The sequence below is a fragment of the Polypterus senegalus genome, chromosome 6 (genome assembly GCF_016835505.1).
Source record: "Polypterus senegalus isolate Bchr_013 chromosome 6, ASM1683550v1, whole genome shotgun sequence".
In the NCBI taxonomy this organism is placed as follows: Eukaryota; Metazoa; Chordata; class Cladistia; order Polypteriformes; family Polypteridae; genus Polypterus; species Polypterus senegalus.
In genome coordinates, this window is record NC_053159.1 from 193,743,661 (window position 1) to 193,762,021 (window position 18,361).

At 49.1% G+C, this 18,361-nt stretch overlaps 1 protein-coding gene across 1 annotated transcript; it reads left to right on the plus strand.

Moving 5' to 3' along the window:
• The first annotated feature begins 12,017 nt into the window (after nt 1-12,017).
• hibch (3-hydroxyisobutyryl-CoA hydrolase) lies at nt 12,018-18,275 on the plus strand. Its single transcript, XM_039757896.1, has 14 exons — nt 12,018-12,898; nt 14,977-15,019; nt 15,099-15,266; nt 15,903-15,987; nt 16,076-16,156; nt 16,377-16,429; nt 16,812-16,890; nt 16,973-17,118; nt 17,246-17,332; nt 17,416-17,474; nt 17,559-17,640; nt 17,727-17,846; nt 17,929-17,962; nt 18,071-18,275. The coding sequence occupies exons 1-14, from the start codon at nt 12,807-12,809 to the stop codon at nt 18,184-18,186; spliced, it is 1,245 nt and encodes a 414-aa protein (XP_039613830.1). The 5' UTR covers nt 12,018-12,806; the 3' UTR covers nt 18,187-18,275.
• The last annotated feature ends 86 nt before the right edge of the window (nt 18,276-18,361 follow it).

The following is an 18,361-nucleotide window of genomic DNA, read 5'->3' on the forward strand; positions in this document are numbered from 1 at the left end:
ATTTTGATTTGCTCCATTTTTCGTCGTGTTGTTGTTATTCCTGCCTCCATTTCAGTAGGGATTGCTGATGTTATGCATTTCCGTCCTGTAATTCCAAGTCATCCCCAAATTCTCCAGCAGGATCATCCTGTGGTTCCCAGGCCTCTTCGTCATCGAGACTCGGAGAGACGTGTGCGCCACTCAGATCAACGGCGTCACAGCAGGACTTCGTCCGAAGGTCGCGAGTTTCCTTCCAGATGTTCTCGTCATCATCGTCACGTGACTTCGTGTCCCGTCCTCTGGGCTTGAATGACGATAACGTGATCTCCGCTGGCTTTGTGCTCCCTTTGTTTTTGTGCAGTAAACAGACACAGCGTGTGTTTCATACGTACGGCTGAACTACCTCAGGCTTAGTAAGAATAAAGAACTACATTTATTATGGGATGTTCTTACCAGTAAATGGATCTAAGCACACATAAACGATAAAGTCCTGCGTCCCAGAGAGTGACGGCACCGGCAAAACGTTGCAGAGAAGCACTGAAGTGATTGCTGGCACAAAATTCAACTCTGTTTTTACAAAGTTCATGTGCTGTAAAGTTGATTCCATCATCATCATCATCATCATCATCATCACCGTATCCATTATGACGTCACACACCTGCTCGCCGCTCCAGCAGATCTCGGAGTCAGCGGTGGATCGTCTTGTCCTGTTGTGCTGACAGATGAAGACCAAGACGACTTCTTATCTGAGCACTCAGCTCCTCCACATGACTCGTCTTCTGTTGTGCAAATGGAAAATGTGGGCAACTTCAGTTTGGTTTGTTCATAAAATGTGCCAACCGTACCATCCACAGGAATCTGCTTTCTTCTAAAATCACAGACATCAGAAGTAAAATCTTCAACTCTTCCTCTTGTTGAATGTCCATTTGGGATCAAACAGCTCCTCTCCTATTCCCCAAATGTGAGAATGTCTTGTCAGCGGTGCCAAGTCTTCTTCTGCCACCATTTGTGGTCCTCACTTGCTGCTAACGTGAAGCCTCTCAATTCCAATCTTCCTTGAAGTCTTTTCTCCTGGCATCACGTCACCTGGCTTTCGAAATACAGACGACGTGCCACACGAGGCTCCTTTTGTCTTCCATTTCATCTTCGGTCTCGTGTTGTCTCTCTGCTGTCTCTTTATCGGCGCCGCACTTCACTTGTTGACAGAAGGAGAGGACAGCAACTCTGTCACCGTATCAGAGATAAATTGTGCCACTTGTTCATCGGTCACAATGGGCAGCACTGCCTTGTCAATCTGTAAATATGAAATATCAGCTGGAACAGTAAAAGTTACAACATGAACGATAAAAACACACCTGTATGCGGGTGGCACGGTGGCGCAGTGGGTAGCGCTTCTGCCTCGCAGATAGGAGATCCCTAAGGGTTCACTTCTCGGGTCCTCCCTCCGTGGGGTCTGCATGTTCTCCTCGTGTCTGCATGGGTTTCCTCCCACCGTCCAAAGACATATTGGTGATCCTAAATGGTCCCTCGGTGTGTGTGTGTGGGTGTGTGTGTGTCCTGCGGTGGGCTGGCACCCTGCCCGGGGTTTGTTCCTGCCTTGCGCCCTGTGTTGGCTGGGATTGGCTCCAGCAGACCCCCGTGACCCTGTGTTAGGATACAGCAGGTTGGATAATGGAGGGATGGATGGATGGAGGGTTACCTTCACACACACACTCACACACACTCACACACACACACACGCCATTCAAAGACTTTATGGTGAGGACTCTGACTGAGCCGGCCTGCTGACAGGACTCGCTATACGCCTTTTTATTTCTCACGAATCTACTGGTGTTGTCTTTGTCATTTACTGGAGAATTGAAGGTGGAATTGCAGTCACTTTGTCATTTAACAGAAGAAGAGGAGCAGCTCAGGTGTTCACAGCACATTCATTGGTCCTCCTCAGTAATCCGCTTGCTGCTCTAATTGGCGAGTTGTGACCAACATTACGATTCTGACTGAGAGAGAACTTCTGCTAAACTACATTTGTAAATCTGATCAGAATGAGGTACATGATGGGTACTGCAGCCTCCATAGTGTGTGTCGTACCCGCTTAGTTAGCGATGAGGGTTAGGGTGAAGTTGACGTTTCTTAACTCAGGAAATCGCAGCAATTGACAGAAAGCAAATGAAACGTTTCCAAAATACAGTCGCAGATAACGTGAACGACGACAACAAGCTACAGTATGTGCTTACTGAACTGTCACCCTGAGGCCACCTCGTCTCTTTGTGTGTTCACAATGTCCTGTCCTGGCACGTCTCTCGACCGCAGGAATTCCAACAAATCCTCCTCCTCCTCCTCCTCCTCCTCCGTGACATCTCAGGCGCTCTATTGGTCACTTTGATCTTCTCCTCCGCTCCGCTATAAAGAGCCGCGGCCGAGCGCAGAGAGGCCAACATACCGTCCTTGGCGTTCCTGTGGTGACCAAATGACCTGCAGGTATATGTGCCTTGAAAAGTTTGGCGGGATCTCATGAAAGGGTCTCTCTTTTCTATTTTGTTTTCTCCCATGTGCCCTCGTAGGCTCCGTAGAAATTAGAATGGAAATAAAACGGAAATCTCATGAAGGTGTGTGTTTGTGTGTTTGTGTGCCTGACGTTGACTTGGATGGCGAGCCGCAGCCCTTCTGTCTCCGCTGTCTGTCTTCGTGTTTGAATCTGAGGACTTTGACGACAACGAGTTACATGAGAGAGAGAGAGAATGAAAGGCACTATATAATGATAGACAGACAGACAGATAGATAGATAGATAGATAGATAGATAGATAGATAGATAGATAGATAGATAGATAGAGTGAAAGGCGCTATATACTATATAATAGATAGATAGATAGATAGATAGATAGATAGATAGATAGATAGATAGATAGATAGATAGATAGATAGATAGTGAAAGGCACTATATACTATATAATAGATAGATAGATAGATAGATAGATAGATAGATAGATAGATAGATAGATAGATAGATAGATAGACAGACAGACAGATAGATTCAATGAAATGTTTTAAATGTGGCCGTGCAGGGCACAAAGCAGTTGACTGTAAAAGAGCTGATGGTAGTCATGCTATGGGTGGAAACACAAATGCAGTGAGCGAGTCAGATGTAGAGGATGAGTCTGAAGACTCCGACTCCGATGCTGAAGATCAGCAGATTGTTGTCTGTGAGGTATCCACAGGTACTCTTAGCTCGACTGTAGGAAGTTCTGATAATCAGATACCCAGTTGTAGCTCCACAGTTGAAAGGAGTGAAATAAAGAAAGCTGAGATAAAAATGCCTGAAGTGGATGGATCGGCCAAGGCCGAGTTGAAGTCCTCTACTGTGAATATAAATCAGGATGAAGAAAAGGGCCCAGCTAAGGCCGAGGTTATGCAGCCTGTCATTGAAACGACACCAACTGAGGTGGATGACATTGAAGGTCTGAATGCTGCCGCTGCTACCTGTGAGCCATCTAAGGTGGATGAGCAGGCCGAGGCCAGTCCTGAGTCCACAGTCCACAGTGAAACTGCTTGCCCTCTCTTAAATGTCAAAGCTGTGGCAGAAACTGAACCAGGCACTAATTCAGGCAGTGCAGTTAGGGAAGAAAAAGCTGGAATTGTTGAGGAAATGAATGTCGAAGAAGAATGGACGACACTCCCCAGAAAGAGGAAAGAAACCTCAGACGGTGGAGTAGGAGCCAAGAGAAGTAACAAAATGAACCTGACAGAGGGGGCTGACGTGTCTTTGAAGAATCGTCTTCTAAGTACCAGAGAGGTGACAATTAGCCCAGAGTGTGAGGGGAGTCAGCAGGGTGGTGAGGACAGTGACTCTTGTATGTCAAGTGACAATTTAACTGGCACTCTTGGAAAAACGAGTACAGCACTGAAAGCATTCTGAGCTTTCTGGATTTTCTTGGATGTTGTAGAACATTTTCCTGACCTGGAACTTTTTTTGGTTTCAGCCAAGCGAGTTATGCGCAATGCTGTTCCTTTGGGAATGGAAAGAAAAGAGTTTAATCGTTTAAAGAATGTTATCAGCAAAGTTAGAAAGTCTCTCACCTCCAGCACATAATGGCTCCACACCAGCTCCTCTCTGTTTCATTAGTTAAAGTTCTTCTTGTCATTGCTGCTCCGTTTCTTTTCTTTCTAATGCCTGTTTTCTCTTTGGGCTCTTTGAACGTTAACGGCTGCAGAGACTCCTTAAAGAGAGCCGTACTTTTCAATATTTGGAACAGAAAAAACTAGATGTTACTTTTCTTCAAGAAACTCATACTGACCCAATGAATGAGTCGGAGTGGCAGAGGGACTGGAGTGGGACATCGATTCTGAGCCACGGCTCCAGTGCCAGCGCAGGGGTGGCAGTGCTCTTCAGTAAGGCGTTTCTCCCGAGTCCATTGACTGTTTTGAGCAAATTAAAGGTCGTCTCATGAAGGTCGTTGCGTATTCAGGGAAAACATTATTTTCTTAAATGTCTACGCTCCAAATGAAGGCAAAGAGAGTTTCTTTTTCTTTTGTTAAAAGACGTGCTAGCTGAGTGCAGTTCAGAGGACGTCGTGTTCTTAGCTGGCGATTTTAATTGCACTGAAAATGCAGAGATGGACAGGAATGGCGCTGAGCCTCACCCGGGGTCAGTCAAGGTGTTGCAGTCGGTCCTTCATCAGCAAGAACTTGTGGATGTGTGGAGAGAGTCGAACCCGATGGCGAGACAGTACACATGGCTCAAGGCCTCCAGTGGCATGTTATCCATGGCAAGGCTGGACAGGATTTATACGTTACGGCACAATCTGAACCTCATTTTGGGCTCTTGTCTTCTGCCCACAGGGTTTTCAGACCATAGTTTAGCTCTCACTCGTTTCTCTTTGGGGTCTGAGCGTAATTTTAAATCTTTCTGGCACTTTAATACTAAACTTCTTAAAGACTCTCTATTTCTTCAACACTTTCGTCTCTTTTGGGACAAATGGAGACTCAGCAAAAATGAATTCTCATCTCTGAAGCAATGGTGGGACGTCTCCAAGGTCCAAATTAAACTCTTTTGCCAGTTTTATTCTGAACATTCTTCTAGAAAGGTCACCATGGCCATTAAAGAACTGGAAGAGGACATTGGGATAATTCAAACCAAACTGGAAACCGGTTTTAATGCCAATTTGCTTGAGTCTCTAAAAGACAAAAAAGATTCTCTGAGGTCCCTGCTGGATGAACAGGTGAAGGGCCATTGTCAGGGGGAGATTCCAGAATATTTCCCAAATAGACGCCCCTACACAGGTTTTCTTTTCATTGGAGAAGAAGGTTGCTCAGGCAAAAATCATTCACTGTCTGAAAACTGCAGATGGGACTGAAATGACGGAGACCGAGGAGATCCGGGAATTTGCCTTCAAATTTTACAAAGACTTATTCTCTGCAGAAACAGTGGACTTGTCTTCAAACACAGAACTTTTCTTTAATGACCTACCACAGCTGACTCCATCCACCAAGGAAGAGCTCGACCTGCCACTATCGCTGGAGGAGCTCACTAGAGCTCTTGGGAGTTTAAATCAGAACAAAGCCCCTGGGATCGATGGACTTCCCGTCGAATTCTACAAGTCCTTTTGGGATATCATGGGTAAGGACTTCCTGACTGTGTTTGTGGAGAGCATCAGGGATAAAGAACTTCCGGTGAGTTGTCGGAGAGCAGTTTGACTCTTTTACCTAAAAAGGGGATCTCTGCAACATTAAAACTGGCGACGGTCAGCCTGCTGTGCTCAGACTATAAAATCTTTTCTAAAGCGCTGGCTCTTCGTCTGAGGACTGTCATGAACTGCTTGGTGGCCTTTGATCAGTCATACTGTGTCCCTGAACGATGCATTTTTGATAACATTTTCTTTGTGCGGGATTTGGTATCTGCTTCTGACATTTTTGGGTTTAAGGCAGGTCTCGTCTCACTGGATCAAGAGAAGGCCTTTGACCGGGTAGACCACCAGTATTTATTTAAAGTTCTAGAAAGGTTTGGTTTTGGTGAGACCTTTCTAGGATATATTAAATTAATGTACACGAATGTGTTTAGTGTTTTAAAATTAATGGAGGGTTGGGAGCCCCATTTTCTGTTACAAGGTCAGGGGTGTGCACTCTCCGGTATGCTATACTCGCTGTCCATAGAGCCCCTGCTCCACAGACTTCGCCAATTACTTCACGGCCTGTCATTGCCTGTGTGTCCCACTGCATCTTTTAAGGTGGTGGCATATGCTGACGATGTCACAGTTGTCATCACTGAACCTGACGATGTTGTCCTGCTGCAGGACTGTTTACAGGTGTTTCAAACGGTGTCATCTGCCAGGGTCAACTGGTCCAAATGTAATGCCTTTCTGATGGGCAACTGGGACTGTCCTCCCCCAAACCTCCCAAGTGGTCTAACATGGAACTCTAAGGTATTTAAACATCTGGGAATTTACATTGGGAAGTCTGGAGCCACAGCTGATAACTGGGAGGGCTTAATTGATCAAATTCAGGGGAGACTGAACAAATGGAAATGGGTGGTCGCCAAGCTCTCTTTTCGGGGTAGGGTGCTTATTATTAATAATTTAATTGCTTCAATGCTTTGGCATAAATTTAGGTGTGCAGATCCTCCAGTTTGGCTGTTAAAAGAAATTCAGGGGATATTACTGGATTTTTTTTGGGACAAACTTCATTGGGTTAAACGCAGTGTGATACATCTGCCTGTGGATGAAGGTGGTCAGGGCTTGGTGGACATTCTGAGTAGAATTGAAGCTTTTAGGCTGACAGATTTACAGCGTCTCTTGTATGCCCCTCAGCCTTTACTGTGGAGGAGTTTAGCATTCGCTTTTTTTCACAGGGTCGGAAATCTCAATTTTGATTGGCAACTCCTTTTCATTGATGTCAAGCGATTGGCGCTATCTGTGCTGCCCACCTTTTACCACAACATGTTATTGATTTGGCACACCACAACAAACAGAGTGGGAATTAATGTGGAGTCAGTCTTCTGGTTACTCGAAGAACCGGTAATATGGAATCCAGTCTTGGAGTTTGACTCGGTCAGTTTAAACTCACTGCTAATGAACAAAGGCTTTACCAAAGTAGCCAACTTTATTGATCCAGTCAGCAACCAGTGGAAGTCTGGGGAAGCTGTGGCACGTGAGCTCGGGATTAGGTCTGTCCGTCTTGGGGGGTCGATAATCAACAAACTTAAAGGCTCTTTAGTGCAATTGGGTGCAGGTCCTCTGTGTGAGGATTATATCTCTGGAGAGAACCTCCTGAATGTGAAATTACAATTAAACCAAATGTAAAAAATTTGATCAGTCCTAATAACTCAATTTTAACAATTAATCACATAAATGGAATTTCTTTCCAAAATTTGTCAAAAAAAGAATTGTATGACTGGTGTCTTAAAGTGTCCCATTTTATTCATTTGAAAGACATGACTGATACCCTGTGGAGGAACACTCTGTGTCTGCATGACACGACATCTCCAGCATGGAGGACTTTATATAAACCGCCAATTGAGAAAAGAGTTGGGGACCTGCAGTGGAGGATTCTACATGGAGCAGTGGGCACCAGTTCATACTTAAAAACCATTGGTGCCAGCACAACAGATCAGTGGCCATTCTGCCTTCAAAAAGAAACAGTTTATCATTTATTTCTGTATTGTACCAGATTACAACCACTGCTGCATTTTCTTGATTTATTGTTGATGGATTTGGGAATTATATTTAATAACCTCATTTATATTTTTGGAATGTCGGTGTCAAAGTTTGTAAAGACAATGTTTACTTGGCAATTTTTGTTAGGCCAGGCCAAGATGGCAACGTTAAAAACGAGAAGAAATAGAGATAAAGATCAGAAAACTACTGATGCTCTGTTAATGTTTAAGGTCCTCCTTCAAAGGAGATTGAGAATTGAATTTGAATATTTTAAATTAATTAATCAATTAGATGTATTTAGAGAGATCTGGGCTGTAAATGATGTTTTATGCTCCTTGGAAGATGAATGTCTAGTCTTAAAGTATGAGTAGGAAAAGTGTGTTATTAAATGTTGATTAATTTTGACTGTTAATTTAAATGCAATTATGTTATAATTGTTAATAAAGGTCTGTTTAAAATTTAAGGCACTATATAATAGATAGATAGATAGATAGATAGAGTGAAAGGCACTATATAATAGATAGATAGATAGATAGATAGATAGATAGATAGATAGATAGAGTGAAAGGCGCTATATAATAGATAGATAGATAGATAGATAGATAGATAGATAGATAGATAGATAGATAGATAGATAGATAGAGTGAAAGATAGATAGATAGATAGATAGAGATGAAAGATAGCTATAGATAGATAGATAGATAGATAGATAGATAGATAGATAGATAGATAGATAGAGTGAAAGGCTATAGATAGATAGATAGATAGATAGATAGAGTGAAAGGCGCTATATAACAGATAGATGAAAGGCGCTATGGCGCTATATAATAGATAGATAGATAGATAGATAGAGAGAAAGGCGCTATATAATAGATAGATAGATAGATAGATAGATAGATAACAGATAGATAGATAGATAGATAGATAGATAGATAGATAGAGTGAAAGGCACTATATAATAGATAGATAACGTTATATCTTTATTTTTTTTAAACATCACAGTCTGTTTGTTTTTTTTTCTTTAATTAATCTGCCAGTTATTTTTCTAAATATATTATTTGTTTCTCCGTCTTTCTTGCCTCCTTTAACCCTAACCCTGCAGTGAAGTTATAAAGCACTGCGTGGTGGTTGTTGTGTTGCCCTCTCACCCACTAAGTGCCCGCTGCAGTTCAATAGTGGGTAGAGAAGTGCTGGCCTGTGTGTGGGCAGTGGAGAAGTGGCACACATACCAGTGGAGACGTCACTTGTCCCTGCACACGGACCACCAGGGTGACTGTTGTGCTGAGATGCGTATTACAAGATGGTCTGCACGTCTTCTGTCTTTGATGTATCACAGGCTGGTAAACGACAGGCAGTGACGGCGCCCGCTTGGTTTAGTTCTCATTTATCAAATCGACTCCAATGCGTACAGAACTGTGCCGACAGGACAGGACTCCATCATTACACACAGAGGTTCAATATGGTGTCCCGCAGGGCTCAGGACTCGGCCCGTCACTGTTGTCACTTCACTGGGGTCTCTCATCCTGTTACCATTCACTCGGACGCAGATGACACCCACTTCTACTTTCCCTTTTGATCAAGTGAAGTTTCTCCGATGTTGTCTTTAATTAGTTGTGTTCATAAATCAAAGGAGTGGATGGCTGAGAACGACTCGTCTTTAAACAGAGATGTGAATTATTGGAGCGAGTGACGCTGATCACAACGATATTCTGTCTTCATTTAACTCACTTGGAGTCTCCATTAATTTCACTGAATCAGCCCACAATCTCAGAGTTCTCTTTGACTCTCGCAGGTCATTTAAAGAGCACATCACAAAGTCGTCCAAATCAGGTTTCCATCTTAAAAATGTTAGGAAATGAAGGCGCTTTCTAAATAAACAGGATTGTGAGAAATTCATTCCTGCCTTTGTCTCTAGTAGGACTGACGACTGCAATGCGGTGCTCACTGGATGTTCAAACTGTTCTTTATTCAGCCTCCAGTTAATCCAAAATGCTGCTGCAAGAATTATTACAAGAACAAGAAAATACGAACACATAACTCCAGTTCTTAAATCCTTACACTGGCGCCCAGTTAAGTTTAGGACAGATTTCAAAATCCTCCTCTTAACATATAAAGCATTAAATGGCCGACTTCTCTGAACTTCTCATGACTTACAAACCTGAGCGCACATTAAGATCTCAAGATGCTGCTCTGCTTAGGATTACTAAAATAACAGTAGGAGGTCGAGCTTTTAGTTACAGGACCCCCTAAACTGTGTGGTGGTGTGCCCGCTACTATAAGAGATGCCCCTTCGGTCTCAGGCTGTAGACTCAGGACTTCAGGTTAGCACACCCTGACTAGAGCTGCTGATTTACTGTGCAGACGTCATTAGCACTAAAACACAAGTCACATGACAGCTCTACTTGGTCACCAACCCTCACCAGTTCTGTTTCTCTTCTCGGTACTCAAATGTGCCACTTGGTGCCCACGGCCCACCTGCCTGCCTGAGGTAAAGTCATCTCTGACGGGGGATCACAGGAATCAGTGGGTAGAGGGGTCCTGTCATTGGATTGGCTGGCCCAGCACTGACTCAGCTGTGGATTGGCCAATAGGAGGAGGCAGCTTGATGGCCGAGGTCTCCAGGACTCTAAACAAATCCAAACCATATTATGGGATGTCATCGACTGTTAAATTCTGCTACGTACTTGTAATATTTTTATTTTTATACTGTATTGAGGATGACTTGTGTTCTTTTGTTCTGTGTATTGTATTCTATTGTGTTGTATTGACCCCCCTTTTTCTTTATGACACCCACTGCATGCCCACCCTACCCAGTAAGGGGTCACTCTCTCTCTCTCTCACTCTCTTTGCCTTTCCGGAGGTTTCTTCCATTTTATCCCTACAAGGGTCTTTTGTTGTCTCCTTAGAGAGTCGAGGCTGGGGGGCCGTCAAGAGGCAGGGCCTGTTAAAGCCCACTGTGGCCCTCCTTGTGTGATACTGTATTGTATTGTACATGGCTCGGGTTCCCAGAATGCTCCTGCTGGCTGGCTGCCTGCCCGTCTCGCCTGCCCTTACCCGTCGCTCCTGCTGACGATGCTGAACCCGAGGTTGCCACCCTCCTGCCACCGAGTCTGTCCCCGCACTCCCAACTCCCGGAGTAGCCTCGATGTTGAGGTGGCCCCTGCTCGACTTGTCGGACCTCAGCGAGATCGGCGTATCTCAGCTTCTTGTGCTCGTAGGCCTCCTCCACTGCATCCTCCCATGGCACAGTAGGCTCAATGATGTAGACGAGCTGGAGTGATGCCAACCATAGCACAAGCTCAGGTCTCAGCTGGGAAGCCGCGTTTTTGACCTAGGTCCATCAACCACGACCAATCTCACGCACCACCCAGCTGCCCGGTGCCTGGTCCTGGAGTGGCATATCCGTCTCGACCCTCTCCTTCCCAGACAAATGTTATGGAGTAAAGGGGGAGAGAGGGAAGGAGGGCATTAACACTCCTGCCAAGCACTGTAGCACCTGGTTGTGTGCCACCATGTGTAGCGGCCTTAAGAGAGGCTGATCTGGCAGCCCACCAAGATGTGTTTTAATGTTGCTGGTGACGGGCACAGCAAGCCTGTGGGATCTCCTCCATGCCACTGGCGTAGAGCTTTACTGGTGGCCAAAGATGGATGCCGTTAGTTCTGGCCAGACATGCCAGCTGAACCCCCACCCTGCTCCCTTTCCCAGACGGCCTCTGGAGTTCGTCGGACCCTTTGGAGATCTGCCTTGAGCCTGATTGGCTAGCACAGCAAATGGCCGGCAGTAGTCTCCACCCCTTCTGTAACTACTGCTAATGATTCCTGGCTTCTGTTGTCAGTCGCCATGGTGACACATAATGGGGGTCAGGTGACCTCTGCTGCCACCACTCCTCACTGTGTGCCCCTGCTGCCAGTGGAGCTGTCTGTACTGAAACACACAATTCAACTGGCAGCTCAAGACCACCGGCCCTGGAAAGCTGGCATTACAGACTGTTGGCACGTCTGCCACGCTACTGCACACGCAACTGCCTGAGTTTCTCCATTTGAACTCCTTCATGGTCGGCGGACGTTGACCGCAGCACGGCCTGCTTGTTCAGGTTTAGTCTGCCCGTGAAGTTCATGTGCCAAAAGGACACCAGGAGGTCAGCAACCGTCACCATCAATGAGAAGCTGGCGGGGTGCAGACATGCAGTACGTACTGCGAGAGGGAAAGACCCGGAAAGCTCCTCATCTGGCAGGCCACTCGCACCCGAACGCAGCAAATGGAAGGACTTTGTTACCTCAAATAAGAACGCTGAGCCTGGGAAACAACAAAAAAGCATTTGATTTATTCTGCTTGTGGAAAACTCACATCTTGTGCTTGTAACTTTTGTTCATTTTTCTCACATTAATTTCATTAGCAGGCAGAAGCAAAGCTTTTCTTAATACAAATAAAGGGGGGGGGCTGCTGTGTTCAGTTGCAGTTTCTGCCTAAACGCTAGGGGGCGCAAAGTGTGTTACCTGGTGAAAGGTTAGGAAATGAGTCTTGGAAAAAAGAATGTCGTCGTCGGATTGAATATCAGCGTGTTGTGGTCGTAAAATAAAGACGTTCGCGATCCGAGTTACACTTGGCTGGCTGGCTGGCTGCTCGGTCACAAGACCCTCCTTTAGCATTCGGTGATTCAGCGTTTGGGTTCAATCGGGGAGACAACAGAAACAAAAAAAAGAAAATAGCGAAGGATGCGCAAGCAGTGAAACGTCCGCCAGAAGATCAGCGCAAAGGGCGAGCGACGGTGAAACTGACAGGAGGAATAAAAAGCCGCAGCCACGGGAAGTGTGCACTGTGAGCCCAATAACGTGCGAGCCATCGGGCCGAAGATGGACGCAGCCTGCTTCAAAGTGGCTCTCGTATTCTTCCCACTCACAGACAGCTGCCTTTCTAGCGCCCTGTTTGTGAATTAAGAAACACAAAAACACACAACGAGGGGGACGCCAGCCAGCTGAGAGGGTCCAGCAGCAGACTTCATACACCGTGTCGAAGGCAAACCCCGATGAAGGTATTTCCGGGTCACTCAGCCCGCAATCCCCGCCCCTACGTGATCTCTCGGCCAATGGTTGCACGCCTACAGTCCCGACGCGACTGTGACCTTGCCGGTATTTGCTAACTGATTGGTCAGCGCCTGTTGTGTGTGCCGTGATTGGTCATGTGGCTACACTCGGCACGCTCGTCCCAACCCTGCTGTTTCTATTGCTGCAGCACCGTAATGTCGGCGGGTGTCCTCGGCAGTCGAGTCAGGTGAGGATTCGGCGTTGGAAAGACCAGTGAGGTTAGGTCAGGGGAGGGCGACTTCACTGGGCCGCGGTCTTCGCCCGACATTAGGGGGCAGAAGAGGTGGAGCGGGCGCCGCTGGACACACGCGGGGTTGCGATGCACAGTTTGAGCTTTTTATTCGGACCAGTCCAGCGCGCACCCGAACTTGTGATTTCATGAAGAGGGTTCAATGGGGCCGAGTGTGTCTGTCTGTCTGTCACTCGCTGCTGGCTTTGGTTCCAGCTGCCCCGGATAAGCGGGTTAGGAAGATGGACGGCTGTTGTTCCTTTGTAGTTTCTGTCCCGTCTTAGAAATGCCAAATGTGGACGAGGAACTCCTTTTAAATGCCGTCCTTTACAACTAACGGGACATGTGGCCACATCAGTCACCGAGTGACACCCTGAACGGCAGGCTTTGTGACACACAACGGGTCCTACTGAGTAAGCCGACAGAAAACAACTTGTAAGTAAAAGCAAACTCGACCTCCTCGGTGGGCACGTTAAACACGGGGTCCTGCGGCGGCCCTCGGCGAAGCTGCTTTTTCACTCGTAAGCCCACCTCTGGTTTGTTGCCTTCTTTTTCTAGGAGGCTCGGGGGGTCTTCAGTGGAATTCCCATGTGGAGTCCCCCTGGAGTCCCTTCTGTTGTTTGCTGTTATCCTCCCGCCTTAGTGGGTTGCCGTTGTTTTGCACGACGTCTGCACTTTACGTGAGACGCAGACGTGTCCAGCAGGGGGCAGTCGCGCCACAAGTAGCCCACGATCACTGCTGGACATGGCCAGTTGCTGCGTTAGCCCCCCGAGTCGCATCGCCCACTCAGAAGCCAAGGGCTGCTCCGTCAAGTCCGCTAATGACGTCACCGTACCCCACGAACTTGAGTCCGAGCTGCAGTGTTGATGGCCCCCCGTCTGTCTGTCTGTCTGTGCCCCCCTAAACCAGCCGCACACACATTGCTGCGCCTCAGTCGGTGAGCGGTGTTGGCACGCGTTGTTAGCCGCTGCTGTTTATTCCAGTGGAGCAAACTGGTTTCCCTGGACGCGTCCATATTGGCTTCCCAAATGTCGCAGTGGAGCGTGGGCACCGCAGGTGTGTGGTGGCATTGCCAGCTCCGACTTCCGACGTAAGTTGGGCTCAGCTCCCAGTTCTGCCCGCAGAGCCACCATGGCAGTACATTAATGTGAGTAGCCCCTTAAATCACTTCGGACACGAGCAATAATTCACACGTGGCTCGTATTAAAAGATGAGTTGGCACACAGCGCCCATGCAGCTCTGCCCGGGATCCGGCTGAAACCTCTTGGTGCCCTCGCCGTTGTCTTCTCCAGGTGTCGGAGAAGGGCAGCAGGCTGCCACAGGGGTCCAGTGGTGCCAGGGGGTGGTAATGATGTTTTAATACAGGAAATCCCCGCCAGTGTCTAGTGAGGAGCTTCATCCCCCTGCCAGAAACCTCAGGGAACAAAGAACATTTGTGGCATAACCCCTGGCAGAGCCCAAGACTTGTGACTGAACCCCCTTAAATAGTGGAGGAAGAAGGTGAGAGTGGTAATAAAAAATAAAATGATGCCCAATGTGGCATAAAAGAAGAAGAAGAAATCAAAGGGCAGCTTTACATAAGCGAGTCGAGTGTGCAGACCACCGTGATGTGAACTTCACTGCCAGGCACCACACACAAAACTGCACAGCAGTTAGCACGGTGGTCTTTACCTGAACACGATGCGCCGGGACCCTCACAAGACCTGCGAAGAAAAGACCAAAAGACCACCAGAGCCGGGCGGCCAGCCTTGTCCTCGCTCTCCTCTTCTGCTGGTACAATGGCGGCAGGGTGAGTGGCACAAAGGGCAGCCAGCCGTCCACGAAGTGACATACAAGCGGACTGAGCAGGTGGGCACTTTGGAGCCCCCTTGTCGTTGGTGATTACGTGTGCAGCGTAGCCCTCTTGCCGTGGTAACTGGCAGTGGTTTGTGGAGCTGAGGTGGGGGTCCCGGGCCGCTGCGTCTCTTCAGATGCCTAGAGGTGACCCCGGGAGGGGAGTTCACGTGAAGGTGATGCCCTTCTCTTTTGTCTTCAGGTTGGCGTCTCTACAGCGGCTGCACGTACTGCAGGCACACCTGGTGAGTATGGCCTCGGTGGGCACAGGGGCTGCCTCTGTGCCGCGGTCTTTTCTGCCACTCTTTGTTGCATTCTTTCCAGAATGGCCTCCCACGTGGAACGTCTCGCCCGATGAGCAGTCAGGATGGACGTGAGGGTGAGGTGCTGCTGCAGACGTCGGGCTGTGCCGGGGTCATCACCCTCAACAGACCGAAGGCCCTCAACGCGCTCAACCTGTCAATGATCAGAAAGATCTTCCCTCAGCTCAAGGTGGGTACTGTGGAGGGCAGGGCAGGGCAGGGAGTGCTTAACAAACCCACCTCACCCAGTGGAAGGTCAATGGGAAGTGCACGGCCAATCCTAGCAGCACTGGGCACAGAACACAAGCCAGGCATGGACGTGGCACCAGTGTAGAACAGGTTAGCTGGTGGCTTCAACCTGGCGCTGTAAGAGTGGGCACAAGGACAGCCCTCTGGCACAACATTCGAGGGCACAGTTTGAACCGAGGACTCCTAATGTCATCCATGGCTGTGATCGTGTGCCATACCAAATGAGGTGCCACCCAGTCTTTCGGGCCTTGCCAGCTGGACTGTGTGACCACAGAATGACCTGCGTGGCTCAGCCAGTCACGGGTGCTGCAGAGGAGTCCATGGTGGCCACGTGACATGCTGGGCTGCCCAATCAACAGCCTGCTGCTTGTCGAGGGGCCCCTGTGGGCGCAGGTGACAAGGTAGTGACTAAAAGACTTTTGAAAGTGTGACTAATGTGTCGCTGGCTCTGTTTGTCCTGAAACCTGCACTGTGCCCTCGTGCTGCTGGGCACAAAAAGCGTAGTGTGAAACGAGGCACCTGCCTGGGCAGGTGGGCTTCCAGGGCGTCCCCTTAGTTTCTGTTCTTCTTTCCACAGAAGTGGGAACAAGATGACCAGACGTCCATTGTGATTATCAAGGGAGTTGGGGACAAAGCCTTCTGTGCAGGTGGAGACATTCGAGGTGCGTGTGTCATGCCACCCTCTGATTGCCTTGGCAGGGTGAGGCGATTGGCTGCACTTTGATGCCCTGTCCGTTTGTCTCTTCACAGCTGTGGCAGATGCCGGGAAGGCGGGGGGCAGCCTGATTCAGGACTTCTTCAGAGAGGAGTACATTCTGAACAACGCCATAGGTGAGTGGGCATGGTGGCTGGCGCTGGCTTATAGGACTGTGCCGCACTGAAGAGGTGAATGATGCCTCCTGCCAGTGTGCGTCCTGGGACGCGAGACCTCATGGGACTGGATAGCTGATGGGAGTTAGGGGTCTGTAGTAAGCGTCCCAGGACTTGGGCTCCAGGACAGGCTTGGTGGTCCCACACTGACCCGCCCGGGTCTTTGCTCTTGTCTCCCCAGGCACCTTGCAGAAGCCCTACGTGGCTCTTATTGATGGCATCACCATGGGCGGTGTGAGTACCTCGCCTCCTTGGCAGCAGGCCAGACGCAGGGACCCCATGTTCCAGCAGATGGCAACATTGCAGCATGGAGACGGCTTTTCTGTAAGGTGGGGTGGGCATTTGTGTGAGTGAAGGTGGGCCATAGCTTGTTGCCATGGCAACATGTGCTCAGGCCCAAGGGCAGCGCTGCTGTGCCGTCTCTCTCACTGTGTGCTTACTGAAGAGATCACTTTAGGCTCCGCCCCCTCTCCCTTAGGCGCCATCTGTGCCACCCCACCCCCCCCCCTTGCCGAATCACATGTATCACATCTGCAGCTGGCCTGGTGGCACATGATTGGATACTGGCTAAACTGGGCTTGGCATGAGCCCCCTTAATTGCTCCCTTCCTTTTCAGGGAGTCGGTCTGTCTGTTCACGGGCACTTCCGCGTCGCCACAGAAAAGACACTTTTTGCCATGCCTGAGACTGGCATAGGTAAGCCCCCAATAAACCAATCCCCTTTGGCGTTGCCCCCCTTTTGGACAACTGCTGGCCTTTACTGTGTCTTTCCTGGCAGGGCTGTTTCCTGACGTTGGCGGCGGCTTCTTCCTTCCCAGACTGCGAGGTAAACTCGGCCTCTTCCTGGCACTCACTGGCTTTCGACTCAAAGGGCGCGATGTGCAGCTGGCTGGGTTGGCCACTCACTTTGTGGAATCTCAAAAGGTACACCATCCACCTGCTACTGGTTATGGCCGGGTACCTGGGCACAGGCCCGCATGAAGAGCCAGTGGGCACACTCGGGTTGCAGGCGTGGGCCGGGCTCACAAAATGTCCGTTCTGTTTTCCCCAGCTGGCCGCTCTGGAGCGTGACTTGGTGCAGCTGAAGTGTCCATCGCAGAAGGACGTGGCGGGCGTGCTGGACGCTTACCAGGCGCAGGTGGGTGGCACTCGACACCAGTAGGGCGCCGCTTGCTAGCGGGTTCAGTGTCCATTAAAACATTTTGCTGTTTTGCCTGGCAGAGCTGTACTGGCCGAGAGCAGCCGTTTGCACTGGAGGGGCACATGCAGGACGTGGACAGGTAGTGACCACTGTGCCAAGCGCTGGTCAGTCGTTGGCTGTTCCCCTTCTGATGCCCCCATTTGTTGGCCTCCTTCCATCGCAGGCTCTTCAGCGGCAGCAGCGTCGAGGGCATCGTCTGCCAACTGGAGGCTGAGCGTTCGCCTTTTGCTGAGAAGCAGCTGCAGGTGAGCCGTCCCGGTCATCGGCCCGCTCCGGCCCCCCGTGTCCCCTCCTGGGTCGGTGACTCTCTCCTTCCTTTGTCACTCCACAGACGCTGAAGCGCATGTCTCCCACCTCCATGAAAGTCACCTTCAGACAGCTGGCCAGTGGGGCGTCTATGAGCCTTCAGGAGGTGCTGGTGATGGAGTACAGACTGTGCCAGGCGTGCATGGTGGGTGAGGTGGGCCGCTAGTGGAGGTGGGTGCTCTCTCCTGGGCACGCATCCCCTGAATGATAATTTTCTTTACCCGCAGAGAGGCCACGACTTCTACGAAGGAGTGAGGGCAGGTGAGCTGGTGCCATGGGGGGGGTGGTCCCCAGAGAGGTGTGGCTGACCCGATTTCACTGGTGCCACCTTGTTCCACGCTTGACCATACAGTATGTGTCTTCTCACAGTGCTCATCGACAAGGACCAGCGGCCCAAGTGGCAGCCAGCTTCCTTGGACCAGGTGACAGATGAGATGGTGGATGGCTACTTCCAGTCCCTGGGCAGCGGTGACCTGCACCTGTGATGGTGACGTGGGCTGTAGATGCCAGTGGGTGGGGTGGACGTGAGCCCCTATCCCCCCCAAACAGAGACAATAATAAAGTAAGAAAAGCAGCAGTGTGTGACGTGCCTTTCTGCTAGGAAGCTTGGCATCAGCTACTGTACCCACTGTCACCAAGCAGTGTGCCATCCCCGACAGT